Source organism: Myotis myotis, unplaced genomic scaffold, assembly GCF_014108235.1.
Source record: "Myotis myotis isolate mMyoMyo1 unplaced genomic scaffold, mMyoMyo1.p scaffold_m19_p_1, whole genome shotgun sequence".
Lineage (NCBI taxonomy): Eukaryota > Metazoa > Chordata > Mammalia > Chiroptera > Vespertilionidae > Myotis > Myotis myotis.
Genome location: NW_023416313.1, coordinates 87,591,783 through 87,612,017, shown reverse-complemented (window position 1 = coordinate 87,612,017; position 20,235 = coordinate 87,591,783). Strand labels below are relative to the sequence as shown.

Here is a 20,235-nt window from a genome sequence, read left to right as displayed (position 1 = left end):
GGGTAACGTGTTCTGCCTCATATTAATAGGATCATTTAGCTGCTCTAATGAGGGGATAAGTGAAGAAGATTTTCTTATCTATTAAAAATTTATGGATTTGCCACATGTATGTTTTTTCTCTTTATATTCATCTTGTATAGGATGAGATCTCCTTCATAACTACTTAGGAATGGATGTTGGAGAAAAGAACCAACTGGTCGTAAGCCAGTTAAATTGGAAAAACTCCTCATTGGGGCTTTATCTTTTTTGTTCTCACAAGTTGCAGACTGTTTCTATTCCAAAAGCTGCCATTCACAGCCATAAGCAAATCTCTTTATACACATCTGTATCTAACCCATGAAGGCAGTACTACTAAACATTTATGAAGCAGGGACATTTAATTCTCCCCCCCCCCCCCCAAATTGCATAATATTTTGTAGGTTGATGTATTTTTCAAAGGTAAAGGTCCACAGATGTTATCTGACTTTTGAAAGATTAACTGTATGGTATTTCTTATATGTAATTGTATAAAACATTTTTTTATAAGTGGCATTTTCAAGTTATTTGTTGAAGATGAGTCTTATTCATGAAGACCTCCCAAAGACGGAGCCTTTGGAATTTGAAACTTTGATCTATTTTTTTTTTTCATCTTTATTGTTGAGAGTGTTATGGATGCCCCCTTCTTTTCCATCCATTGCCCCCCTCCTCCTGGTTCCTGCCCCCACCCTCCAGGACTTCACCACTCTATTGTCTGTGATGCATATATATGTATAGAAGATCTTTGCTTAATCTCTTCTCACCCCAACTTCCTCCTTCCCTCTGAGATTCCTTAGTCAGTTTCATGTTTCCATGCCTCTGGTTCTATTTTATTCATCAGTTTATTTTGTTCATTAGATTTCTTGTTCATTTATTTTGATTTTTAGATACAATTATTGATAGATACGTATTTATTGTCATTTTGTTCATATCTTTTATCCTTTCTTCCTCTTTAAGACTATTCTTCAATATTTCATGTAGTACTGATTTGGTGGTGAACTCCTTTAGCTTTTTCTTGTCGTGAAGCTTTTTATCTGACTTTCAATTCTAAATGATAGCTTTGCTGGGTAGAATTATCTTGGTTGTAGGCCCTTGTTATTCATCACTTGGAATATTTCTTGCCACTCCCTCCTGGCCTGCAGAGTTTCTCTAGAGAAGTCAATTGACAGTTGTATGGGTACTCCCTTATAGGTAACTAACTGCTTTTCTCTTGCTGATTTTAAGATTCTCTCCTTGTCTTTAGCCCTTGGTATTTTAATTATGATAGGTCTTGGTATGGGCTTCATTGGATGGTGGCCTCTTGTTAATTTTTTGAGGAACTTTCATACTGTTTTCCATAGTAGCTATACCATTTTACACTCCAACCATCAGTGCGTAAGGATTCCCATTTCTCCACATTCTCAACACTTATTATTTGTTGATTTTTTGATAATAGCCATTCTGACGGGTGTGAAGTGGTATGTCATGTGATTTTTATTTCCCTGATCATTAGTGATGTTAAGCATCTTTTCATATGTCTGTTGTTCATCTGTATGTTCGTTTATTTTGGGAAAAAATTTCTGTTCAGGTCATCTATCCTTTTTTTAGTTGAATTGGTGTGTTTTATTATGTTGAGCTGTATGAGTTCTTAATATAGTGTTTATAACTTTATCAGATATAATGTCATTGCAAATATCTTCTCCCTTTTGTTAAGTTGTATTTTCATTTTGTTGATGGTTTCTTTTTCATAGCAAACGATTTTTAGTTTGATGTAGTCCTATTTGTTTATTTTTGCTTTTATTGCCCTAACCCAGGGGGACATATCCAACAAAATGTTAAGGTTCAGATTACAGTGTTTACTGCCTATGTTTCCTTCTAGGAGTTTTATGGTTTTAGGACTTAATATTTTAGCCTTTAATCCATTTTGAATTTTTTTATAGAGTATAAGAAAGTTGCCCAGATTCACTTTTTTTCACATATCTATCCAGTTTTTCCAATATCAAATATTTGTATCCTTCAATTTTAGTGAAGTTATTAGTTTTAAATTTTTTCTGTGGAGTCTTTAGGATTTTCTATATACAGGCAGTCCTCAGATTACGTCAGACTCGACTTACGTTGTTTCATGGTTACATTGCCATTTCCCATTAGCAATAGCAATGCATCATTTGTCTTCTGTATGCTCCCTGCTGGGGATTGAGCCTGCAACCTGGGCATATGCCCTGACCAGGATGGAACCTATGACCTCTCGGTACATGGGTTGACACTCAACCACTGAGCCACACCAGCTGGGCAGATCATATGTTTTTTGTCCTTAGTTTTGGTTACTGTGGTATATCCTATAATGAGAATGTTAGTGCGTTTGATATTGCCTCAGCGGTCCCTTAAACTAAATTTGTTTTTTGTTTTTATTTTTACATTTTCTTTATTCAGTCATTTCTTTAAATATTTACCTAAAGCCCTGGCTGGATTGGCTCAATGGACAGAGCGTTGGCCTGTGGACTAAAGGGTCCTGGGTTTGATTCTGGTCAGGGGCGCATGTCCCAGTTGTGGGCTTGATCCCCAGTAGGGGGTGTGCAGGAGGCAGCCAATCAATCATTCTCTCTCATCATTGATGTTTCTCTCTCTGTCTCCTTCCCCCTTCCTCTCTGAAAACAATAAAAATATATTATAGATAAATAAATATCTACCTGAAAAGCCTTTTCTCTGGTCCTTCAACTGTAATGCACTGTCAGGTTGTAAAATTTATTTTTCATATTTGTATAAGGCTTTATAACAGCAATAAAAGATTTAGAATACACAAAGATAAAGATACATCCACAAAAATAGAACATTTGATACTTAGCATCTTGAGTGTACCTTAATGTATTCTAGGTATAATCACTCCAAATTCTATACATCTCAGTCATCTATTTGTTTTTGATACAGATGCAAAATCGGATGGTGATTTTACTTTGTAACCTAAAACCTGCAAAGATGAGGGGAATATTATCTCAAGCAATGGTGATGTGTGCTAGTTCACCAGAGAAAGTTGAAATCTTAGCACCTCCTATTGGATCTGTTCCTGGAGACAGAATTACTTTTGATGCTTTTCCTGGTAAGTATTTATTAGCCATTATTGAAAATCATTTGGGAATTAATGTCACAAAGTGATGCTTATAATGTTTAAGTTTAAAATTAAATCCTGTGTATGATTTACTATGCTTTACATTAAATGACCATTATTATTGAGATTATTGCTATTGGCTCAAGATGACATATTAAGCACAAACATCTACCTATCTCCCACCCCATTAATGAACACATTACATAAAACACCAGAGAGAGTTTTTGCTTTAGGTAAAATACTAAATATAACCCCTCATAGCAGAAGAGTGTGATATGGTCATAAAACAAATTAATGTGCTACAAAATTATTTAAGATGTAGATTATCTCAGAATGTAGCACATAAATACGAAGAGATGAAAAGTTGACATGGGGGAAATGCATATAATCCTCAAAGTCCATCTAATATATTTATATATGCTTTTACTTTACTTTAGGATATAGAGAAAATCTCTAAGTAAAACTTCATATTTTATCTTATTTTTAAATATATTTTTATTGATTTCAGAGAAGGGGAGTGAGGTATAGAAACATCAATGATGAGAGAGAAGCATTGATCGGCTGCCTCCCGCACGTCCCCCACTGGGGATTGAGCCCACAGCCCAGGCATGTGCCTTGACCGGGAATTGAACTTTGATATCCTGGTTCATAGGTTGGCTCTCAACCACAAAGCCACACCGGCTGGGACATGTTTATTTTAATAATCTGAAAGGAAGTTTCATTTCATATTGCTTGTTTTCTCTAGTAAAGTGCTCCTGAGACAGATGAAGTTTTATAATGCATGAGAAAGTTTTTTCAAACAGGTCTTTGAAGCAGAAGAGAAAGAATGCTTGGTAGATGTAGAATAAAGTTTTCTTTCATTAAAGAGGGAAGATCTTATAAAGAGGATAGACAGAAATTAAAGGATTGAATTTACTTGAAGGATATTCATTTGACTAGAATAATGGGAGAAGGAGAAATAAATTAGGGTAATAAATTAGGTTATGATTTTACTCAGATGTGGAATCTAATGAACAAAATAAAATAATAAACAAAATAGAAACAAATTCATAGAGAACAGACTGACAACTGTCAGAGGGGGGGAGGGTTGCAGGGCTGGGAAAAAAATGGTGAAGGGATTAAGAAAAAAAGAAACACTCCAGAACTCATAGGTATAGACAACAGTATGATAATTACCAGAGGGAAGTAGAAGAGGTTATATGGAGAGATAAATGGTGATGGAAGGAGACTTGACTTAGGGTGGTGAACACACAATACAGTATACAGATGATGTGTTATAGAATTGTACACCTGAACCCTGTGTAATTTTATTAACAACTAGGGGCCCGGTGCACGAAATTCGTGCACTGGGTGTGTGTGTGGGGGGGAGTGTCCCTCAGCCCAGCCTGCCCCCTCTCACATACTGGGAGCCCTCAGGCGTTGACCCCCATCACCCTCCAATCGCAGGATCGGCCCCTTGCCCAGGCCTGACGCCTCTGACAGAGGCGTCAGGCCTGGGCAGGGGACCCTCATTTCCCCCCATCACTGGTTCTGCCCCCAGCCCAGGCCTGATGCCTCTGGCCCAGGCATCAGGCCTAGGCAGGGGACCCCCAGACCCCTCCGATTGCTGGCTCTGCCCCTTGCCCAGGCCTGATGCCTCGGCCAGAGGCGTAGACCCCCATCACCCTCCGATCGCCTGATCGGCCCCTTGCCCAGGCCTGACGCCTCCGCCAGAGGTGTCAGGCTTGGACAGGGGACCCCCATCTCCCCCCGATCACTGGCTCTGGCCCCCACCCAGGCCTGAGGCCTCTGGCCCAGGAATCATGCCTGGGCAGGGGACCCCCATCTCCCTCTGATCGCTTGCTCCACCCCCCGCCCAAGCCTGACGCCTCTGACCCAGGCTTCAGGCCTGGGCAAGGGGACCATCATATCCCCCCAATCCCCGGCTCTGCCCCCCACCCAGGCCTGATGCCTCAGCCAGGGGAGTTGACCCTCATCACCCTCCGATCACCAATCACCGGATCGGCCCCTTGACCAGGCCTGAAGCCTCTGGCAGAGGTGTCAGGCCTGGGCAGGGGACCCCCAGCTCGCCGCGGTTGCAGGCTCCGCCCCTGCCCAGGCCTAACGCCTCTGGCCTAGGCGTCCGGCCCAGGCAGCGGGACCCGCAGCTGCAGCAGCCCCCACGATCGTGGGCTTCGCTTTAGGCCCAGGCAAGGGACCCCTAGCTCCCGGGACTGCCAGCTTCCACTGTGCCCAGCTCCCATTGCTGGCTCCACCCCTACTTCCTGCTATCACTGGCCAGGGCGGCAAAGGCGCCTGATTCTCCGATCATGGCTGGGGGGCAGGGCAAAGGCGGCCCCAGGGCCCCAGGGCCCCAGGGCCCCAGGGCCGCCTTTGCCCAGCCCGCCAGCTCTTAGCTCCCCCCTGGGTTTCCGATCACTGTCAGTGGCAGGGGGCTTCTTCCTGCTTTCCCTTTCGCCTCCCTGCATTGTGCCTACATATGCAAATTAACCACTATCTTGTTGGCAGTTAACTGCCAATCTTAGTTGGCAGTTAATTTGCATATAGCCCTGATTAGCCAATGAAAAGGGTAGCGCCGTACGCCAATTTCCATTTTTCTCTTTTATTAGTGTAGATGTCATCCCAATAAGCTCAATTAAAAAAAAATACAACAATTTACCACATCCATACCAAACCAGTGTTTTTCATACTTAGTAATTTTATAGGTGAATGATAATATCTTATTTAATATACCACTCTGATTACTAATGTGATCTCAATACCTTTTTAACTATTTATTAAATAATTTTAGCTACTCATGTCATTTTCCATATTAATATCGAGATGTGCATCTTTTTTGCTGTTGATTTATAAGTGCTTTTTAATTAAAAATATGAACACTGTCATATATTACTATTGTAATTTAGACTTCTAGTTTAACTTAGATACTGTATAATAAACATATTCCAACTTTAAAAAAGACATAGAATTAGGTTTATAAGTCAATTGATTTGGAGATATATTTGTAGGAAGAGCTGAGTTTTAATTTAATAGCCAGACTGATATGATTATGTAGGCCTGTTTTTTTATCCTATGTCAGTTGTGTTTGATGAAATATTAGGATATGAAGAATTTTAACATTAGAATATGATAGAAAAAGTGGATGAAATTATAGGTTAATTTCCTTGAAACTAAACTACCCCTTCCTAATCAAAGTAAACTAATCTAAAAAATACAGGGATTGTTTAACAAGTACCATGACTTTGAATGCCTCTGTATATCTTGAATGTTGGTAGATTCAAAACCATAATGGTCTGTGCTTTTTTATGGTAAATAGGGTTTTGGGAAAATAACTATCTGAATCATTTCTCAAAAGCAGCTTGGTGGCTTTAGATTCTAGCAACATATGATCACCACTCTTCTCCCATAAACAATATCAAAACATTTCCCCAAATCTCATATTTTGGAGTAAGTCTATACCTGCCTGACACCTAAAATTCTATTTAGAAGTTTCATTCACTAAATTGGAATAGAATAATAAAGGTGATCTTTTCCTTTAAGATTCAACACGTATTGGAGAAAAAAAAACAACACACAAATATTTGTTTACCTTGCCAGATTAACATTTGCCTTCCCTTTTATTTAAATACTTAAGATGTAGTACAATTTTTGAGTTTTCTTTTTTTAATGTAAATTGTAGAGTCTTGTATTTAGAAATGGAATAAATTATCTACGTTAACTCACAATTTTACAGATTTGGAAACTGGGGCCTGGCACAATTTAGTTACTTGCTTAAAGTTATGAAGCATTAGTAAAAGGATTAAACAGATGTGCCTGAGTCTCTAACACTATAGCATTTTTGTTTGTTGATTGTTGCTTGCTGTGAATTAATCTGGACTATTTCGTTAATGAAGGTATATAGCTCTTTTATTTCAATGACATATTTCATTCCCTTACTCATAGAATTAACAGGTAAGCATTTCAGCAGTCCATTGTTATTTGGATGTTTCTGATGAATAAATTGAGAGTAAGTTTTACTCAGTGACAGGATTAGAGATGATAATAGCCCATATGGATTTCTTGCCTTTACTACATTCTTCACTCTGAGTTGTTTGTTTTTTTGGTGTATCTATATTTATATTGTTCCAAAGCCTGATTTTTTTTTTTTTAATTCATAGTTTCCCCTTGTGACTTAGCACATGAATTGTTAGGAAAATATTTACAAAAAATATTTGTAAAGTGAAAGAAGGGAAAAATCTAACTTTATTTTTTTTTAAATATATTTTTGTTGATTTCAGAGAGGAAGGGAGAGAGATAGAAACATCAATGATGAGAGAAAATCATTGATCAGCTGCCTCCTGCGCGCCCCCTAATGGGGATTGAGCCCTGACCGGGAATTGAACTGTGACTTCCTAGTTTATAGGTTGATGTTCAACCACTGAGATACACCAGCAGGGTGGGAAAACCTAATTTTAAAATGGCCCATGAGGTTGCTTGAATTCTTATCACTTACAATAGGCTTAACCAAGCCAAACAGCATTGAATAATTGATAAATTTGGGGGCATAAGGTCTGTTATTGTTCATCTTGCTTATGGTTCCACATCAGTTACTGCTTCTGTAGCAGTTAATCTGAAAGGAAATAACAGCTAATACTACACAACACACCATTAGTCTTATTTTTTTCTTTTCCAGAAAGAGCCATGATCTATCAGTGATTTTTTTTTCAGCATCTGTTTTACATTTTAAAACTTAAGGTGTCTGCTGGTACATGTTCACTTGATGTGCTCAGTGTCTAGAGATTTATATTTTATGATACTTAAGTGTGGTATAGAAATTGCAATTGGGGTTCAAACCTTTGAATTGCTATTCAGCCTTGGAAAGGCTTTTATACTTAACAACTTTTTTCTCTAACTAGAACCGAAAATGTCCATTGAGTTTAGAAGATGCCAAGCAATATTTTTTTTTAACAATGGCTAAAAAACTACCCCACTCAATACTTTTTTCAGTCATAAATGTGTGAAGCTATAAATTTTAATATTTAAAAGTGGTAACTGGTCCCTAAAGCACCAAGCAAAAATTAACTTGAAAATAATATTATAGCTAGAAGACAAAGGCAATGACAGCCTTTTTGTTTTTGTTTTTGAAAATGCACTGGACCATGATTATTTTTCTTGATATTGAATCTTAATTATAAATATACTAGGGGCCCAGTGCATGAATTCATGCACCTTGAAAGGAACTGTGGGCCGTGAGGCTGCGGTGGGCACAGGGGCAGGGCTCACCCCATCTTCTGCACCCCCACCCAGCCCCTCCTTTCGCGGCCCCCCAGTCCTTTATATGCTGGCAGTCCCGCTCCTGTCACCGCTCCCATGTGCTGAAGGCGCCGGCCCTGCTCGCACCCACTGACGGTGCAGAGCGATTGGGGCTGGTGCTGTTAATGGGTGCAAGCAGCGACTGCTGCCCTGATCACCCCACAGGAGCAGAGGGAGGTGATGAAGCCCTCAGAGGCAATCAGGGCTGGCAGCTGCCACTTGCACCTGCTGACAGTGCTGAGTGATCGGGGCCAGTGCCTGGCAGTGAGTGGGAGCAGTGGCTCCAGCTCCGGCAGTGGGTGTAAGCAGGGCCGGTGCCAGAAGCAGGTGTGAGTGCCGGGTGGGATTGCGGCACGCGGGAGCAAAGAATTTTCTGTAACCACCAGAGGCTCACCCCGATGACAGCAACTGGTGCCCCGCCTTGGCCTGGCACCCCCGCTCAACTGCTCCACCATCCTGCTAGGGCCGACGCCTGCCATGTTCTGCATTCTGTTGCCTGCTGCTGACACCTGCCATGTTCCACACGTGCCCCCTGGTGGTCAGTGCACGTCATAGCGACCGGTTGTTCGGTTCTGCCATTTGGTCTATTTGTATATTAGCCTTTTATTATATAGGAAGTTATGGTTAATTGTAAAGCCTGTATGGTATGCAGGAGTGTTTCACTTTTGGATCCATTTATTCTTTAAAAAGACAAGAATCTTATCTGTATTTTATTCTTCTCTCTAAAACCTATTTCAGTCAGTTTTATCTCTTTCTTGTCCCACCAGAACTGCTCTGGTCAAGATCACTAATTACTCTCTAGCTAAATATCCACGGCTAGTTCTCAGTCCTTTTCTTCATTTACTTGCCATCTGGCATTGCTCTTTTGGTGGTCTCCTGCTTCACTGGCTGCCCTTCTCTCCTTTGCTGGTTCCTCCTTAGCTGCATAACTTCACAACATTGAAGTGCTTCAGACCTTGCTGTGTTCTCTCTCTCTCTCTCTCTCTTTCTCTCTCTCTCTCTCTCTTTCTCTCTCCACACACACACACAATTATTTCCTTGGCTATTTTATCCAGTCACTTTTCTAACTGCCTTCTGGACTTCATTGACATGTCTGAAGAGAGAATACATATCCCAGTCTTCTCCCCAGAATTCCCATTTTCCATATCATCTGACCAGAACTCCATTCTCTCAACTGCTATTTATTTTCTCATGCAGCTTCTCCTTCAGAAAATAATAGTGGGTCTACCTTCTGAACATACCCGGAATCATTCTTATATCTCCACCACCACCACTTTGGTCTTGGCACCAACATCCTTTCTCTAAATCATTGCAAAAGCCTCTGACTGATTTCCCTGCTTTTGCCCATGCACTTTGTCTATTTTCAGTTATAGTAGGCGGAGTGATTTAGGTCAGATTATATTGCTCCTTTGCTCAAAAGCTTTCCATTTGACCCAGAGTGCAAGTCCGAGTCCTTATGGTTGCCTTTCATTATCTTATTAACTGCACGGACTCTCCAATTTCTTCCTTAGTCACTTTAATTGAGCCACTGACTCTTTCCTGAGATATCGCCATTGCTTGGTCCCTCATCCTATTCAGATCTTTCAAATGTCATCTTTGTTTTATTTTTCTCCAAAATACTTATCATCTAATATACTGTACATTATTTAATGTCTGTTCACAGAGATATATAAGCATAATGAAATCAAGATTGTTCTTTTTTGTTCTTATTTGCTGCTATATTCCTATCATCTAGAAAAATGCCTGGCATAGAGTAGTAGGACCTCAACAAATTGGTTAATGAATAAATAAAACGAAATGTAGTGAAACATATTAAAAACAACAACAACAAAGCAGTATTTAAGAACAGGCCTAAATATTTGCCTTCATTATTGCAAGATCATTCCTATCAAACCACCAAACCACTTTCCCCTGCTGATTAGCTTTGTCAAATTAATTGACCCCTACTTGCCAAGTTATACTTTAGTTTTTGTGCAACAGTTACAATTATTATAGTTCAAAAACTCAGTTTATCAAACATAAATTAAGTTAGTACTAGGCTTTTAATGGCTGTGGTAAATATCAAAGAGAAGCTGGTGATTTATGCGCATTTTATACAAAAGAATGGCCCAATTAAAATGAAATCTCTGGTTCTTATTCTAGATTTGTGAATGCCTGGGACTCTGGAATTTGTATTTATTGCTTTTTGTAGGTTTTAATGCTGAGAAGGTGGTTATAGCTTTTTACATCTGTACAAACTCATCTTGAAATAGTTCCTATTCCCTATGCGTTTTGTTTAAAATTAGTTGGCCTAAAATAATCTCTGAATGATTATTTCTCTTACAATATATGTAACCATTTCCAAATGGTGATTATTGGCACGTGTTTAGCAATTTCAGAGGCTCTGTAGTTTTTAGCTTGAAGAATTTTTATTGATATCATCACTTACCTTCTTCGCATAGCCATGCCAAAGAGGGGAGGGGGGAAAAAAGGGGAAGAAAATTAGAAAAATAAGATTTAGAAGAAGGATATAACACACAGGAATGATGGAAGACTTCTTTGGAAAATACAGTTCATTAAAAAAATTGTTTAAAATATTAGAAATGTTTTTCATCATTAAACTTTCCAGCTAGCTTTATACCCTACCAAATAGTATTTTGTTCAGAAGCATACTCAATAAGCCAGAAGGTTAACACTGCATCCAAGATTTTCCACTCTGATTTATATTCAGTGATCATAATGTGACAGGTTTTAATAATAATCTCAAATTTTTGTTTCATTTATTGATTTATTAAAATCCAGAAACTACATTCAGAGTATTCAGGTATTGAGTCTTGTTTGTTAAAAGACAACAGTTAAGCTTTGGAGGTTCCTCTTATTAGTTTCTAGTTTATTTTTAGTTCAAATCTTTATTACTTGAAAATTATTAGTCTTATATAAGAAGTTTAAACCTTTCAGATCTTGGCTCCACAAGTGGTCAGTGACCTGGGAACCTTTCTGAGTCCCAGCTTTTTCATTTATAAGAAGATGGTTTTTTGTTTTGTTTTGTTTGTTTTTAATAAGTGGTTTTTGTTTTTTTAATTTATTGATTTTTTTTTTTTTCTTCTTTACAAAAAGGAAGGGATAGAGAGTTAGAAACATCGATGAGAGAGAAACATCGATCAGCTGCCTCCTGCACACCCCCTACTGGGGATGTGCCCGAAACCAAGGTACATGCCCTTGATCAGAATCGAACCTGGGGCCCTTCAAGTCCACAGGCCGACGCTCTATCTATTTTTAATGGTATCTATATCATATGTGTTTTGTGAGGTTTAACTTTTGAAACACTTAGCTACCTGCCTTTTTTTTTTTTAAGTTCTTAGTTGTAACTTTTGGACCTTAATTTTCTCACCTATAAATTGATTATAATTAATCATTTTATATGCTTTATTGAGATAGTTAAATAAGTAAATACAGTAGGTCTTCGGGTTACATTGGAGATCCGTTCCTATGGCGATTTTCGATCGCGCTGTAAGTCGGAACCCACCTACATAAGCACCTACATCACTCACATGGAGCACATAGTACACAGTAGTAATGAAATGAAACAGTAAAAAAAAAAAAAAAAATTAAAAGAAAGATAATAATTCCTGACCTTTACTTGTGGTAAATAAATAATAAAAAACATAAAGCACATATGTACATATGTCGAAATAACGGAACATTTTTTTTTTTATAAATACTGTATATGGGAGATGGCGACATAACCACAAAACAGCGTACGTCAAGTCTGAGGTAACTAGAGGACTGCCTGTAAATGTAAAACAGTGCAGTGACTGCCACATACATAGTAAGCATGATATGTGCTAAGTATTATTATGAATATTATTTTCTATACATTTCAAGTAGCTTAATTTTCTGCAGTACCACAGCTTTTTGTACTTGGGGCTTACATCTGCATTCAGCAAGAAGTTACTACACAATCTGTGCTCTTCATAAGAAGCGTTTACACAAATCTGGGACACTCTGCTTCTTAAATTAATTCTTCATCAGTTAGTGAGCACCTCTTGTGTGGGGACGAGGGGGATTCGGGGTTAGTACCCAGGCCTCCCTGAACAGTATTTCTGCCTCCAGCTTTTCAGAATTCTGGAATGCTCACTTCTCTACATGATTTGTGCACAAGCAAAATAAGATTTTACTCTTAGACTAGGAATGGCTTAGAAACAAAAAAATAAAAATCTTATACTTTATATAGTCTTATTTTTTCCTATTCTGTTTATTAATAATAATTAATGTCCAGTCTAGTGGTCTTAAAGAACAAAGAGAAATCCTCATTTTTATAGTCTGTCTTTCAGTTTTAGTTGCATTGCATGTTCTTTTAATGTGAATACATCATTCAATTAAAGCTGTCATCTTTGAAAACCTGCATATCAGAGGACATTTTTGTATGTTCTTGCCAGTTTCGTGGCAGTTTATGAAGAGCTAATAAAAGAACAAAGCTACCATGGCCAACCAATATGCTCAGTTTTGTTATTCCTATATAAGTATGAATAGAGAATAAACACTAGATAATAAGATGTAATAAAGTTATAAAATAAAATTAGTTCCAGTACTGTTTAAAAAGATTCTCTTTAAAGTAATTCCCAGAGATTTCAACTTGGGAGGTAGTTAAAAAAAAGATCTAGAAAGTTATATTTCTATGATTACTAAATTGTACTTCAGTAATATTTTTTTATTACCTTCAGGAAAATCCTTTTTCATTTGAAGCTAATGCTTAAGAGATACGTTACTTTTCAAAAATTGTTTCTTGAACCGAGCCTTCATTCCAAATGTTATTGAATATCCTAGGCATTAAAATGCTGTTATATTAAACTTTGTTCTCTCTTTCCTTATCATTGATTAAATGGAGAGTTGCTTGGTATATTGGTTTTCTTTAAGCCTAGGCAGATATATTCTACAGTTTGACTTTTATTGATCATAAACTTTATAGTGTGAGTTATTATAAAGAGGGGATGGGGCATTCCTATGTCAGAATGCTGTTTCTTTCCTAAAGCATAGTTTATTATATTAGGAAGCAAGTGCTCTATTAGCAGAACAAAAGTTTTGGTGTCAGATCCTGACTTCACTTGTTCATTGTATGATTTATTCTCTCTGAGCCCCGGTTTCTCTGTATTTGAAATTAGAGTAAGTGTTATTGTGTGAATTGCATGCAACAGCATATATTCCTGGTTTTTAGAAAATGCTAGTCCTTGTCTCTTTATTACCCCTTTCTGCCTCTTTCCATCTCACCAAATGGAATGGGCAGCAAGTGAAACCCAAGGTAGTTATATTTAGCTAGATAATCCCAACATGTAAGCCATGCTCCTAGTATTTATAAGAAATCTTTAATCACTATAGCAATAATCTAGACATTTATTTTGTATAATGAAACATATAGTAAAGCATATACTGCTTCTGCCACATGTAAAAATATAACATGAAATTATGCTCTCATTGCTTCACAGTTTTTAAGAGTATCTTATATTTTTAAATTTGTGGAATAAATATATTAAGATATGTTACTTGCAAAATTTAAGAGTGAAAAATAAGATCTTCAATATTTGTAAGGAAATGACAAAATATATTTTACCAGTCAAGAATATAAATTGCTTACATCATAAAAATAAATGTTAACAGTAAATGCTAAAATTCTGATCAGGTCTAAAGATCAGAAAGTAGTGCCAAAACATTACACTAGAAATGTCCATGGACAATTTATTAATATATCAGTTATATAATTTTATTTTTCCCCAACAGGAGAGCCTGACAAGGAGCTGAATCCTAAGAAGAAGATTTGGGAGCAGATCCAGCCTGATCTTTACACCAATGATAAGTGTGTGGCCACATACAAAGGAGCTCCCTTTGAGGTGAAAGGGAAGGGAGTGTGTAGGGCTCAAACTATGACCAACAGTGGAATAAAATAAAATTACATCAAAATACTTCAATTACTGAAATGCATTGGAAAAAACTTTGATGCCAATAAAAAGAAATATATTTGTCACTTATGCCTAAAATATAACTGCCTCATTTTTGTGTTATTTGTCTTCTAGACTGGACTAGTCTGTTACCTAGTATATATTGTTTTCAGTTGATTGGAGAAGCACTGTATTTTTACCTATGATTTTTTGACCCTTTATAATGTAGGGAGGAAATGCCCTATGTTTTTTGGTGATTTATTTTTTAGCAGGAATATTGATGTGAGCAGATTTTTTTCTTTATGCATTTTTAGATAACTTGAACTAGATTAGCATTTAGTTTCTTATAGGCACATGATACGTGAAATTTCAAGTCCTTGGATTTTTAGTATACTGTGTATCTGTGCTATAAATGTCCTCTCCTCTTAAAAAATGACAAGTTAAAAGTTGTGCAAGGTTTATTGACTAATCATATTACAATAATATTGAAAATGAACAAATGTTGATTCTTGAGAGCCAAACATCATAAAAGCTAGGAGACATGGCATTTGAACATTATTGCTATTTCTTGCCAAACTTGTATATTTAAGGCAATTTTTTTAAAAAGACTGAAATTTCCAACTGTGTGTTGAACTTTTCTTTTCATTGAGCAAAGTGGTAATAAATTTTGACTATGAAGCATAAACACATTGCGAAGTGTTGCCAGTATAGTTTCCAATAATTGACCATAAAAGCAGCAGTCTATTTTTTTACTCTAGCTGACCTAAAGATTCCTTGGGCATCTAATAAAACATTATTTATAGCTCTTTATCTTTAGAAGAGCATTTAAGATTGATAAAGTTTGCTTTTTCATGAACCATCACTGTCCATATATTAAAAGAAATGTCAGCCAAAAACTTAATATACATTAACATATCAATTGCCTATTTTCACTCGCCTTCTAGATATTCTAGGAACAATGAAAATTAACTTAAGAATCATTAGCTTCATGTTCATCAGCCTTGAGATAATGACTGGTGATTTGGGCTGCCAAAAAAAGAAATGCATCTATGGAGGTGGGCATATAGATATTGTTTGAAAGAAAAGTCTGTTCTAGCACTGTGGTTATTTATGCCTCCAATAAGGAGAAGCAAAAACAAAAATTTTACAACAACCCTGCATGCCAGGTTGGTATAAGTAAAGTTCATTTATTTAAGTCCATGGAGTTCTGGTAGGCCAGGACACATAATAGAATTTGATCTTTCTGAAAAACTGTTTATTAGCAGAGCATCATTAGCATATGTTGATAACTAAACACAAATGAGTTTTTAAAGTTATTTTGTACTCAAGATCTATTATTTTTGGAATAAAGAATGTGACAAAGTATTTTGTGATTCTGTATTTTCTAACTTAATTATAACAAATTTATTTAAATAATTCTAATATAATTTATAACTAATTCTTCGAGTTACATAAAAGCATTACTCAATTAAGTTATCAATTTAGCTCCATTCAGTAGTTGTTTTTAAAATTTTTTTTTTTTTTTTATTGATTTCAGAGAGAGGAAGGGAGAGAGAGAAAGAGATAGAAATATCAGTGATGAGAGAGAATCATTGATTGGCTGCCTGCTGCCTAATGGGGATCAAGCCTGCAACCCAGGAACTGAACCATGAACCTCCTAGTTCATGGATCAATGCTCAACCATTGAGCCACGCCGGCCGGATTATTCAGTCTTTATTTTTATTTTTATTTTTTTTAATTTTTTAAAATATATTCTTATTGATTTTTTACAGAGAGGAAGGGAAAGGGATAGAGAGTTAGAAACATCGATGAGAGAGAAACATCGATCAGCTGCCTCCTGCACACCCCCTACTGGGGATGTGCCCGCAACCAAGGTACATGCCCTTGACTGGAATCGAACCTGGGACCCTTCAGGCCGCAGGCCGACGCTCTATCCACTGAGCCAAACCGGTTAGGGCTCAGTCTTTATTTTTAAAGAAAACTTAATTTTGTTTTATTTGTATTGTTAGGATGAGAGAGCTCTTATGGAATCAACAACAAAAAAATGATTGGTGAGCTCTTATAGAATCAACAACAAAAAATGGTTTTAACAGTAGGACATAGTGTTAGTCACAGGCTAAACAGTTAGTGCCTCTTGACATCTGTTTCTATGTTGCAAACTAAACCAGAACAAATCTGTGACCTTACCCCGATACTTTCTCATCCAGGTTGGCCCACTATCATACATGAATATTGGAAGTACTAACTTTTCTTATATTTACAAATTCCATGTATTTTATTTTATTATTTTGAGATGAGTCATTTTCAGGACATGTTGATTTTAATATAAACATTGGAAACATTTTTTTCTGCCTTGTTTCTAAGCCCATCAAACAGATTGGTGTCACTTTTTTAAGATAATGTAAATTCCCATTTAGACTATTTACAAAATATTCAAAGTAATTTATGGAAGTTTAATTGGAAACATGTCATCAGAATAGAAGGTATGGCCCTAGCCAGTTTTGCTTAGTGGATAGAGGGTTAGCCTGTGGACTGAAAGGTCCCTGTTTCGATACCTATCAAGGGCACATGCCCAGGTTTTGGGCTCGATCCCCAGTAGGGGGCGTACAGGAGGCAGCCAATCAATGATTCTCTAAAATAAGTAAAAGATATATTAAAAAACAAAACAAAAAAAAGCTAGAAGGTATGGATAGGGCCTCGTAGAACAACATTAATGAGTTTAACCAGGTCCCAGTGTCTGAGCCTTAGCATTTCAGGCCCCAAGATGATGAGAAATCCATGGAGCCTAGTATTACTGGTTTTGAGGCCAGATTACCTGGTTTTGATTCCTAGCTCTATAACTTAACTGCCTCTATATTAATTGTTCAGCCCCTATATACCTTACTTCCCTCATGTGTAACATGGATATAAATAATAACATATTTACCTCGTAGAGTTGTGAAGATTGTGTAAGTTAGTATCCCTAGAGTACTTAAAACAATGCCAGTAATATAATAGATGCACATTATGTTGATACGAGTTTATGATAGTGATGTTCTTCTCCAGAAACAAGTGTTTTGGAAACATTTCCTGAGAAATTGAGTTCTTTTTTAAAAAAATATATTTTATTGATTTTTTTTACAGAGAGGAAGGAGAGGGATAGAGAGTTAGAAACCGATGAGAGAGACACATTGATCAGCTGCCTCCTGCACACTCCCTACTGGGGATGTGCCCGCAACCAAGGTACATGTCCTTGACTGGAATGGAACCTGGGACCCTTCAGTCCACAGGCCGATGCTCTATCCACTGAACCAAACTGGTTAGGGCGAGAAGTTGAGTTCTTGTGGAGATTACTTGGTGTACATAAATTAAACAGAGTGTCTTAAGGAATATTACATATAGGTTGTGACCCTGTCTTTACCAGCAGACCTGATGGTTCCTGTACACCAGATGTAATATCTCTTCCTTGATAGAGATGTTCATTACTAAAACTTTCTCTGCACTCCCACCGAAATTCATTTTTTAGACCTTTAGATGCCAGCCAGCCCTATTCATTGATGTTCTTTCACTGGTTTAATATTGATAAAAGTCTAAAATAGATTTGTATTTTTTTTAGACTAACAAGACAGTATTTTTTAACTGTTGTGTTTAACACAAATAGAAGCACTCATATTTTCAAGTTTTTGGTGGGTGTGGGAGCACCTCCTTATTGCTTATAATAGGGGCATTAAAGGAGTATAAGTATACCTCCTCAATTTTCCAGGGAAGTTATATATTGTACCTTTAAAATGTAAAAATATCAAAAGTGAACAATATGAACTATGTACTTTAGCTACCTACATTGTGACAAAAGTCCTGGTTATAAGTGCTGTGCAATGGTGTGAAAACTAACTTTATTAACATGGTACAAAATAAAAACTAGTTACTTAACCTTAAGTAACTCAACTTGCTTTCTTGTGGAGGAAGCTTTGCTCTTCAAATATTTAGTTAAGAAATAACTATGCCCTTTCCTCACAAAAGTTAGGGTGATATATTAATATCTGTCTAGTGTCACGAATTTTATTTTATAAGCATTAAGATATTTAATGCTGCCCTAACTGGTTTAGCTCAGTAGATAGAGTGTCGGCCTGCGGACTGAAGGGTCCCAGGTTCAATTCCAGTCAAGGGCATGTACCTTGGTTGCGGGCACATCCCCAGTGGGGGGTGTGCAGGAGGCAGCTAATCGATGTTTCTCTCTCATCAGTGTTTCTAACTCTGTATCCCTCTCCCTTCCTCTCTGTAAAAAACTCAATAAAATGTATTTAAAAAAAGAAACTTAAAAACAGTAAATATTATTTATTAAAAAGATATTTAATGCTTTATAGCTAATAAAATATTTTCACAAGCCTTACCAATTTCTTAATTCCCTAGAGGTGCACCAGCCATTTTACCCCAAAGAATCAACAGAAAAGTTAAATAAATGCCTGTGCTAAGATAAAATTAGCTGACCCTAGATCTTCTAATTCTTGCTAATTCTGTGTTCTTCTCCATTACAATACACTTGGTTCCATGTCTGTTAGTCACATGGTTTCTTTTCTGTGTATGAAAAGTTAAACTTTTGTTTAAACTGTGGGGAAAAATAGTGGTGAAAAGAAAACCTAAGCTCTAGTAGTTCATGTAAGGAGAGTATGGTAGCTTCTTTAGTGGAATATTTAAGGGATTCTCTGGAAAGTCATGAAATCATTAAACATTCTTGGAAGTCATTACAAAGAAAATTGATCAGGTTTTTGTTGTTGGGTTTTTTTTGTTTGTTTGTTTGTTTTTTTGCTGCTGAAGTTCTTAGGAAGAATTACTTGGCAAAACCAGGCTGTTGCTGCTGGCAGCAGTTGCCTTTCTAAAGAGGCACATGCCTTGATTCTTTGAATTGTGTACTGTTGAGGGCACTGTTCCTGTAATAACAATTCATCCCCACCTATGAGGGAAGGCACTAAGTTATTTATAGATAATAGATAGATAGATAGATAGATAGATAGATAGATAGATAGATAAATGATAGATAGGCAGATATTTTAACCAGGAACAACTCTTTACAGTTAATACCGTATTTGCAGTCCTACTTGGATAACAACCCTGAAATCTATATATCCTATCTAATAATAGACAAACATGGTAATTAACTGTACCTCTGACATGCTTCCCATTGGCTACTCAGGGCGATATGCAAATTAACTGCCAACCAAGATGGCGGCCGGCAGCCAGGCAGCTGAAGCGAACAGGAGGCTTGCTTGCTGCAGTGAAGGAAGAAGCCAGTGTTCCCTGCCTGCCGCTGCTGGGCTCTGAGCTTGCACTCTAAGAAACAATGTTGCAATTATAGAAGCTAAACAAACCCCAGAAACCTGCTTTCAGCCAGCCGGGCCTCAGAGCTGGAGTTGCAACAGTGTTTCAATTATAGAAGCCAAACAAACCCAGATACCTGCTTTCAGCAGCCGAGGTCTCAGAGCTGGAACCGAGCCTCAGAGCTAAAGCCATCCCTCAGCTCCAGTGACAGCCATAGAAGGTAAATAAATCCCAGAATAAAAAAGAAAAAAGGGAGAGTTTGGGAGCTTCAGTCACCCGCCAGCCTGAAAATGGCCCTCAGCCCCTCACCCAGACTGGCCAGGCACCCCAGTGGGGACCCCCACCCTGAAGGAGGTTTGACCAGCTGCAAACAGCCATCAGCCCCCTCACCCAGGCTGGCCAGGCACCCAAGCGGGACCCCCCCACCCTGATCCGAGACACCCTTCAGGGCAAACCAGCCAGCCCCCACCCATGCACCAGGCCTCTATCCTATATAATAAAAGGGTAATATGCAAACTGACCATAACAGCAGAAGGACTGGGAATGACTGGTCACTATGACACACACTGACCACCAGTGGGCAGACGCTCAATGCAGGAGCTGCCCCTTGGTGGTCAGGGCGCTCTCACATGGGAGGAG

General features: G+C 37.8%; 1 protein-coding gene across 3 annotated transcripts in view; it reads left to right on the top strand.

The window, feature by feature from the left end:
• Positions 1 to 14,402, top strand: part of AIMP1 (aminoacyl tRNA synthetase complex interacting multifunctional protein 1) — a 28,363-nt gene extending 13,961 nt beyond the window's left edge. For 2 of the 3 annotated variants that reach the window (XM_036344012.1, XM_036344023.1), the window contains 2 exons: positions 2,920 to 3,088; positions 14,144 to 14,402. In XM_036344012.1, the coding sequence (XP_036199905.1) occupies positions 2,920 to 3,088; positions 14,144 to 14,310 (336 nt within the window). In that variant the 3' untranslated portion in view covers positions 14,311 to 14,402. The remainder of the gene's footprint in view (positions 1 to 2,919; positions 3,089 to 14,143) is intronic. The other variant, XM_036344033.1, reaches the window with a different exon arrangement.
• The last annotated feature ends 5,833 nt before the right edge of the window (positions 14,403 to 20,235 follow it).